This window comes from Camelus dromedarius, chromosome 15, assembly GCF_036321535.1.
Source record: "Camelus dromedarius isolate mCamDro1 chromosome 15, mCamDro1.pat, whole genome shotgun sequence".
Classification (NCBI taxonomy): Eukaryota; Metazoa; Chordata; class Mammalia; order Artiodactyla; family Camelidae; genus Camelus; species Camelus dromedarius.
In genome coordinates this window covers 9,195,546-9,203,907 of record NC_087450.1, presented here as the reverse complement: position 1 = coordinate 9,203,907, position 8,362 = coordinate 9,195,546, and the positions used below count along the sequence as shown (strand labels likewise).

Sequence of the window (8,362 nt, the reverse complement as noted above, 5' to 3'; positions counted from 1 at the left end):
ATCATGTCACCTTCTCTGTAGACTTCTGTACCTCCCACCATTTGTGCAGTGATCCTCTGGGTCCCCCTGTCTATTCCCTGGGGCAAGTGGAGCCTGCAGTTGGGGTGCCTAAACCTGAGCTTGGGAAATCCAAGGCACCTGGGTCAGAGACCCTTTGATAAGGACAGGAAGGGACTTTGGTAATGGGGGTCAGGGAACCTCGTGTGACCTGAGGCACTGACCTAGCTCACACCCAACAAAGGTGAAGAAACACAGGGTCTTCTTGGTAAAAAGCTCCCTCCCATGACACCCCTCCATCCCCTAAGACACATCCAGACACTCACATAATACCCTCATGGCAGCCTGAGCAACACAGCCCAGTGGGCCACTGTTGGGTCAGAGACCAGAGCGTGAAAAGCTGAGATGCCTCAGGATCTTGTTTATTGGTTATTAATGGTGGAGGGTGGAGGAGGGCCAGGAGAAAGCCTCCTAGTTAGAGGATGCAGCCCTCTGACCCATCCTGGTGGTTTCATTTAATCTGCAATTAAAGGGAATCCCAGGAGGCTGCAGGAACTGCCTAGCTTATATCCCAGGCCTGTCACCAGACACTACGACCCTCACCCGTGCACCCTCTATGTGGCCTTTATGTTATCTCTTCTGCTCTCAATTACTGTTGTGTATCAGTTGGGGCTCTCCTGAAGGGCCTTTGCTTTCCTCCCCTTCCGTCTCTCCAACCTTCTCCCCCGAGCAACCAGGCTCAGGAATGGGGTCGGACAGTGGGGTGTGGCAATCTCCAGATGTGGGTTTGGGGGCGGAGAGAGATGGAGGACTACTCAAGGGAGGAGCTGCTGGCAGCAGAGCCCAGCTAAAGACATCCCAGCGGCCAGGGACTTGTCCAGACAATTGTGGGGCCACAGGAGGGGACTTTTCCCAGCAAAGCCCCTGGAACCTGAGCTGGGGAGAAACCAGATCCTCCGAGTGGGTTGGGAGGAGGGTGAATGATTAATGAGGGAGATTAAGAGATTAAACCTGGGTTCTGGGCTGCCTGGGGCGGGGGTGGCGGGGCGCTCAGCTGTCTCATAGGCTCCCCCCACCACACACACACTTTGGGAGTGCTGCTGCCCTCCAGTGTACCTCTTCCCGCCATTCCTCCCACCCCTGTGGTCCAACCCTCTCTGCCTTGTCCTCTAGAATTCCCTTTCCTCACCACCCCCATCTTACTTCTCATTCCCTGACACCGTACCTCTTATCCGCCATACCCACCTCAGCCTCTCATCTTGCAGGTTCCTTTACTCAGGCCTGCCCTAGATGTACCCCCCCCCCCGCCTTGGCATCCCTATCTGCTCAATAAATGGCCTTCAGTCTCCCGGATTTCCCATCCATCCATTTCTCTCAATTTTGCGAGTGTGCGTGGGGGGTGTGTTTGGGGATCGTCAGAATTACCTCCTTGGGGCAGTGAATAGCTGAGAAGGACAGTCTCAAGAGATGTGCATGTCCTGTCCTCCCCTCCCCTTGGGGAAAATCCATTAACTAGAGTAAGAGAGAAGCGGCAATTTAGGGAGGAAACTCCAGGCAGAGGAAAGTGGGGCGGGGCGTCCGTCCATCTCGCACACTTCTGGGATGGTTTCTCTTTCAGAAGTCGTTAATGCAGACGGAGCTGATTCAGACACAATTTTTTTTCTTACTTCTAGGGCCTAAGGTTTGTGAGTTCTTTTCGGCCCTTTACGCCGGCTCACAGAAAGCTCTGCGCAACCGCCGCGGGAAACCCGCGGGTGTGCGGGCTTGGGTAGGGAAGCGAGGATGCTCAGACGCTCCCCACCCGCTCACAGGGGTGTGCACCTTGAGACTCACTGTTCCAGGAAAGCCCCTTTTCCCCAGCTCCTCATCCCTTCCCACACCCAAGTCCTGGGAGAGACCGGCCAGGATGAGAGGGACTGGTCCCCCTCTGCGCCAAAGGCAGGAGCAAATCTCGGTGCCCCCTTCCCCAGGTAAGTGTGGACCGCGGAAACGGCTAGGTGAGGAAGGGCAGGGGCCAGGCAGGCTTGGCCCTGCAGGTGAGGACTAATGCCTCCACCCTGAAGCCTCGGTCCTGGGCGCCCAGGAAAGGGAGGGCCGCGCACCGGGGCGGCTTCGCTTTGAATGCCGCGCACAGGAGAATCTTGGGCTTGATTCGCCCGCCCTGGCGCAGATCAAGACCCAGGTGACCCCGAGGGACAAGGTCTGCGTGGGACAAGCCAGGCAGGAGAGTAATGAGCCCATGGATGGAGGGAGAGCAGCACGGTGCCTGCAGCCGGCCTGCATCAGCCACCTCGGGAGACGCCCGGCAGCTGCGACCCCACCGCTGGCCGCTGACAGACAAAAAGAAGGCTCTGCTGAGCTGGTGGCGAGGCGGACAGCCGCTTCATCCCAGATCGCCTTCCGCTGCTTCTTGGCCACAAGCCAGGCCTCATCCCCAGGCTTGGTCCTCAGGCGGGCCTCGGGCAGCCTTATCTTCTGACTGGACGTGCTAGGCGCCAATCTGCCGCCAAACCCCATCTGACTACGCCCAAGTTCCTGGGGCCCCTGTTAAATACCCAGGGGCATTTCTATTCGCCTTACCTTCATCCCATCCCCCTCCAGCCCGCATTTCTTCCTCTGGAGTCACTCCTTGGAAATACCCTTTTACACACAAATGTCTTGAGAACAACCAGAGCGCAGTGGTCTTGGGAGTCCCCAGAGGAGAAGAGAGCAGGAAATCCTGAGATAGACAGAATTCATCCCAAACCTCAAGATGTATGCTGGTGGGGAGGCAGGCCGCAGACAGTGGAAGAAGCCCTGATTCTAACTAAGGGAGGGCATCCTGGAGGAGGTGACACTTAGGCCTTCCAAGGACAGCTCAGTATGGCAGGGGAGACATTCCAGGCATGAGGCCGGAGACATGGGAAGCTTTAGGAATCTTGGAGTGGTGTCAGGAAGGAATCGGGCCTGGGCCAGTGGCTCTGCAGTGTCCCCATCCCAGTCCCCACTGCCTGCCCAGTGCACACCAAGGGCTCTTCCTTGCTGTCTGCAGTCTATCCACAGGTGCCATTCTCTTGGCCTACGAGCATCATCCCAGGCGTACTGTGCTCTGGGAGACAGCCCAGGTGTTTACCTCCCAAGTCACTGTCTCTCTCAGCCAGTTCAGGCTGCCTTTACTATTCCCGTCCCGAGTTCTCTGCCACATAATCTCTGATCTTCAATCTCCATCTGGGGAAATTCAGGTGCCTTCAGCCCTCACCAGCTATTTCCAACGACCCCCTTGAATTAATGGGGTCAGACTTCGGGCAGTGTGAGATTTAGGCTTTAAAATCAGGTTCTGGCCACATTTATGCCACCTGCGCCATCCTGTTTGTCTCAGATTCCACAGCAGCCCATTAGGTTCCTTCAGGAATGCCTTGCATTGGCCTCCAGCCTCTCCTGTTACTGTCTGGCTCATACAGACAAGGAAAACTTGCTGCTTCCCTCTTGTTCCTTAAAGCTGCCTCTCCTGAGCACCAGCTTCCTCTCCTCCTCAACTCCCTGGCTTCGCCCAGCCCAGGTTTCTGAAGACCCACCAAATCTTGTATGGATTGCCAGGTTTCCAACTGTGACTATCCCTGGTGTGGTCTTGCGTCCCAGTTTTTCAAGGACTCCTCCCCACATAGTGCAATTCTTTGTATTTTCTTTAAAATATCACTTCCTCAGCCCTGCAGTGGCCACTGTCCAACCCTAGCCCCACTCTTGAATTAGGATACCTCCACTCAGGCCTGCATCATATGTGGCAACATTCAAGGACAGTGAGTGCTCCCCTTCCCTTCACCAAAAAGAAGCTGATTTGCATGACCTGGTTTAACTTAGCTCACCTTCTGAGTTTTACATACGTAGGGTCCTCTACCACTCTCCTTTGGCAATTCACTGAGGGACCACCGACAAAGAGAGGCCCTCCTTCTTGATGAAACTCCAGAGGATTTCTCAAGAGGGAAGCAGGTCACAGGACAAAGCATGCGTGTGGCAGAACAAAAAGGGAAAAGAGAGATGCTTTTTAAAAGTTTTTATTTCAAAAAATAAAGCCGAGGTTAATTTCACATAAATATCTGGGAGGGAAGGGGGAGGGGTGGGGTGGGGGCTTGGCCCCTACCTCCTCTTCTCTTTTACACTGTATTGTAAAAGCAAAGGGGATGGCTAAGGAGAGAACAAGGGGAGGAGGTAGTTAGCAGGAACGTTCCTACCCAAAAGGCCGCCTCAGCCCACCCCTGCCCTGGGGACTGCCTTGGCACTGGCTCACCTTGCCGAACCAGCGGGAGAGCCATATCTGCTTCATGGTCATGTGATCAGGGAGAACTTCATTGTCAAAAAGGAGCTGCACCTAGGCGGGAGATGGGGGCACAGTTTTAGGAACTCTCCTCCTGTGTAGGTCAAGAACTACCCTGGTCTACCCCAGACTGTGTTCCTCCTTTTTTAGTCCCTTCTCCCCTGCCCCAGAAAACCCTGCTGTGGGAATACTCACATGCTGGGGATTCAGCATCAAGCGGTGACATAAGACCCTCCGGAGATGGCGAACCTCAGCTCTAACAGAACATCGGACATATTTGTTCTGGGGGGTCAGAAGGGAAAGGAAGAGGACAAGGTGTGTGAGGGAAGGGCCATGGGGAGGTAAGTCTCCTTAGAGAGCCCCTCCCTTCAGCCCCTCTCACCTGCAGGATGCTTTTACTCTTGTCTTTGCCAGAACTGAGGGGAAACAGACACAGGTTAGGGAGCCCTATCTTTCCCCTGCCCCCCACCCAGAGCCAAGATATACTCTCTTCAAGGGAAATAGACACTCCTTCACTGCTCGGTCCCACCCTGTGCCCCTCTCTGGCTCTGGGTCATTGTCACTGTCACTTCAGATGGTCCATGACCTGCCCCTCACCTCAGCCGCTCCAGACATAGGCTCAGCTGCTCATCATAGCGATAGTAGTGGGCTTTGGAGTGGTCGAAGCTGCTGAAGGGGAGGCCGAGGTTGCTCAGGGCTGGCTCTGAGAAAGACGGAGTAGTGAGGAGGGTGGCACATGTTCCATACTCCTTCTTCCCCAGGGAGCAAAACTGGGCAGGAGGAATGCTCTGGGGCTTTACCTTACCCTCCTGCCACCAAGGGACATACCTTCCCCGCTGGGTTGGGTGACTCGGTCCAAGCCTCGGGACTGGTAGAATTCTCGGATCCGTTTCTCTTCACCTAGAAGGGAGTGGAGTGTGGGAAGTAGAGGCCCTCCTGCACTCTTTGTCCTTTTAGCTGTCAGCCTCTTTACCTGCATGATTCCCACCAAAGCCCTTGTCACCATAACCTGCCACCCCGCATCAGCCCTCTAGAGACCCCTCAAAGTCAGGCTGGTCACTCACTGTCTTGCAAACCAGGCACTAGCTTGTACACGATGTCCTGCATGACCCGGTCCAGCTTGAGGTTGAGCAGTGGCTGTGTCTCGTGGATCTTGATGTTGCACATGGGGCAGTACTTGCTGGTTTGGAGGTACTTCACAATACAGCTCTTGCAGACTGCACGAAGAGAAAAGTAGATTCTCAGGCCCTCTGGAAATCGAGTTCATGGGCTGAGTCGGGGTGCCTGGGTGGTTGGGGAAGCAGCCTAGAGGTTTGGCAGCCGGTTTGGCAGCCAGTTTGGCGGGGAGTAGGGCCTGGAAGAACCAGCCAGAGTCCAGAGCACTCACACGTATGAAGACACTCTGTGATGGTGGTGGCGTCCACGAAGTAGCCTGCGCACAAGCAGCAGACGATGTGCTCATTTAAGTCTTTTATCTTTACTCGGACCTCCTCCTGCAAACACAACCTCGGTCAACGATCACTCCCCCAAACCCAACCCCAACCCCAACCCGTGTGCCTTCACAACTTAGAAGTCACCTCTCATTGTATCCCAAGGCCAAGCCCCGCACCCTGCGCGGTTAGCTGAGAATTAGCTCCCGAGGGCTGGCACTCCCCTTCTGCCCGGCAGAGGGCTCCGTGCACAGCTGGGGTTCGGTTTACGTGGACTCTCCCGACTTTCCTTTCCCAGGGGAGACTACAAGACGTAGGCAGCACAATGCGCAGGCGTCCTAGCCCGGAGTTTGGCAACCCAACCGCAATCGCGCAGGCGCATTGGGCACCCTGCCTCTGCGCAGGCGCACTGGGCGCTCGGCCAGCCACCGCCCGTCCTCTAGCCGGCCCCAGTTCGCACCGCTAGCCGACCACAGTGATAACCCTGCCGCCCCTGCACCTCGTTTCGTAGCGGGTCCATCTTGTACACTGACTGGAGCTGGTTCCGAAGCCTCATCGCGATCGCAATCTGGCCCCCCTGAGGAGACGCCATCTTAAAGGCTGATCCTGGCCTGCCACTTCCGGTGCCGCCTGCGGGGCGGGACTTGTCGCTTCGCAACGAAGGCTTAAGTCTTTTCGGATTCGCTGACCCTCTGTAATGCCCCGCCCACGTCCCTTTCTCCCCGTGCGCTCACCTGAGCCTCACTGGCCCCTCCCCCTCCTCAATCTGTAATTAGGGAGTAGGGGGCGCGTAGGAAGGGGTCCTATCTCATTGACCTGTTGTAGTAATCATCATAATAGACCCTACACGACCTCGGGACTAACTTTTGGAGCCTGCAAAAGACCCCCACCTTCTACCCCGACAGGCCCGGCGGTCTTCGCCCGCCACCGCTCACGGTCGTCGATCTCCTGTGACGACATCCCCGCTAAAGAAGCCCCTCCGGGCCTTCTACTTCTAGTGCAGCCCTCCTCGGCTGACGCGTCCGCGTTACGGAGCTTCATACCGATGGCGGGCCTTCTCCCGGCTCCACAGCGGGAGTTTCTTGGGGCTATGCGAAATCTCGGAGAGGGTGGCGGGGAGGGAGGGACCTCCAGGGACTTGGTAGTGATCTTACCCCCGCCCCTTCTTCCCCGCTGCCGCCGAGAATTGGGGCAGGGGGGGCAGGCCCTGGTTAATGATGATGATTCAATCACCGGCGCCTGCGGAGGCCTGGGACAGACTAATGCAGAGCAGATGCCCAAGGAGGAGGGGAGGACGGCTAGGACACTACCGCACACAGACACGCTGAGGCAGAGAGCTTCTGCAGTAGCATAGGCCCAGTCTTGTACTTGGGGAGGACGTCGGGGCCCTAGAGCTGGTACATCGATGTCCCTGGGCAAAACAGAGATTAGAAAACGAGACAAAACAAAACAAGGATAAGATTACTATGAGTCAAAAAAAAAAAAAAAAAGATAAGATTACTATGAAGTATTAACATCAAGTGCAATTGGAGACTCAAGAAAGGAGAGATCCCAGTAGAGACCCTGAAAGACTTTCAGGAGGAAGTGGGATTTGTGTGGGTAAAATTTAGAGACTAGGGGTGCGGGTAGGGGTGAGAAGTGTGGTGGGAATAGAAAAGAAAGGCAAAGTGGAGGGGAATGAAAGGAGCGGGAATATAAGGAGGCCAAGATGTAGATTTGAGAGTAGGGATCGAAGCAGCAGGGCCTTATGGAATTGGGACTATAGCCTGAGGGCACTAGGTAACTAAAATACGTTTTTGTAGGGAGGGAGTTATCCTATGAAAGAAACATATTTGTTCATTTGTCTTCAGAGTGAATTAGAGTGGATAAGCAGCAGGAAGTTATGAGTTTAGTGAGTTTTTAATCAGCTACTTCTCACTACAGCCACTGCTTATCTCCCTGGTCCGAGATGCCATCACCTCTCTTCTGGATAATTACAGTGGCATCTTGCCTCCTTTCTTTACCCCTCTTTAGCTTATACTCAACGTAGCAGTTCAGAGTGATTCTGGTAAAAACATACAAAAAAGGATACAAGGAAAGCTTTTGAGTTGATGGATATTTATTATCTTGATTATGTTGATGACTTCATGGGTGTAAACATGTCAACTTATCAAACTGTACACTTTAAATATATATAGATTATTGTATGTATTTTACCTTAAGGAAGCTGTTTAAAATAAAATTTGAAAATAAGTTGCCTTACTCTTCTGTTTAAAACCTTGCAATAGCTTCCCTTTTCAATTAGAATAAAAACCCAACTCCTTACAGCGGTCAAGGCCTTTCATGGTCTCTTGCAGTCACTGCGTCTCTCCAGCCACACTGGATCCCTCACTGTTTGTCCCACAGATACACTAGGATATATTCCCACTGTGTCTCCAACTTGAAATGCTCAGATATCCAAATGGTCACTTTCTTCCTTTTGGTTTTTACTGCATGAGGCCTTCTGTGATCAGTCTAGATAAATCATAATTCCCCACTCTTACACTTCTTCTTCCCCTTCCTTGCTTTATTTTTTTATTAGCATTTTTATTATTAAGCATGTTTTATATATTTTCTTGTTTTTCACCTGCCTTCCCCACTAGAATGTAAACTGCTCAATGGCAGT

The 8,362-nt window shown here is 53.7% G+C and overlaps 1 protein-coding gene across 3 annotated transcripts; it reads right to left on the bottom strand.

Annotated features, from left to right (window-relative positions):
* Nucleotides 1–3,730: 3,730 nt before the first annotated feature.
* Nucleotides 3,731–6,751, bottom strand: PCGF1 (polycomb group ring finger 1). 3 transcript variants are annotated; one of them, XM_064494356.1, is made up of 9 exons: nucleotides 6,218–6,751; nucleotides 5,676–5,781; nucleotides 5,353–5,505; nucleotides 5,117–5,188; nucleotides 4,886–4,991; nucleotides 4,671–4,704; nucleotides 4,484–4,570; nucleotides 4,262–4,342; nucleotides 3,731–3,947 (listed from the first exon to the last, which is right to left on the bottom strand). In XM_064494356.1, the coding sequence occupies exons 1-9, from the start codon at nucleotides 6,308–6,310 to the stop codon at nucleotides 3,831–3,833; spliced, it is 849 nt and encodes a 282-aa protein (XP_064350426.1). In that variant the 5' UTR covers nucleotides 6,311–6,751; the 3' UTR covers nucleotides 3,731–3,830. The 3 variants fall into 3 exon arrangements, with proteins under 3 accessions (XP_064350426.1, XP_010998089.1, XP_010998088.1); XM_010999787.3 differs by lacking the exon at nucleotides 3,731–3,947 and adding an exon at nucleotides 4,023–4,158 and having other exon boundaries at nucleotides 6,218–6,473; XM_010999786.3 differs by lacking the exon at nucleotides 3,731–3,947 and having other exon boundaries at nucleotides 4,023–4,342; nucleotides 6,218–6,477.
* Nucleotides 6,752–8,362: the final 1,611 nt, after the last annotated feature.

Bases quoted from the DNA above. Each gene is read 5' to 3' on its own strand.
- PCGF1 (XM_064494356.1), bottom strand. From the start codon at position 6,310: ATGGCGTCTCCTCAGGGGGGCCAGATTGCGATCGCGATGAGGCTTCGG. The intron at 5,189-5,352 runs GTGAGTGACCAG...ACTCCCTTCTAG, and splicing joins AGTGCCTGGTTTGCAAGACA to GTGAAGAGAAACGGATCCGA. The intron at 4,571-4,670 runs GTGAGAGGGGCT...CTGACCCCCCAG, and splicing joins AGAGTAAAAGCATCCTGCAG to AACAAATATGTCCGATGTTC.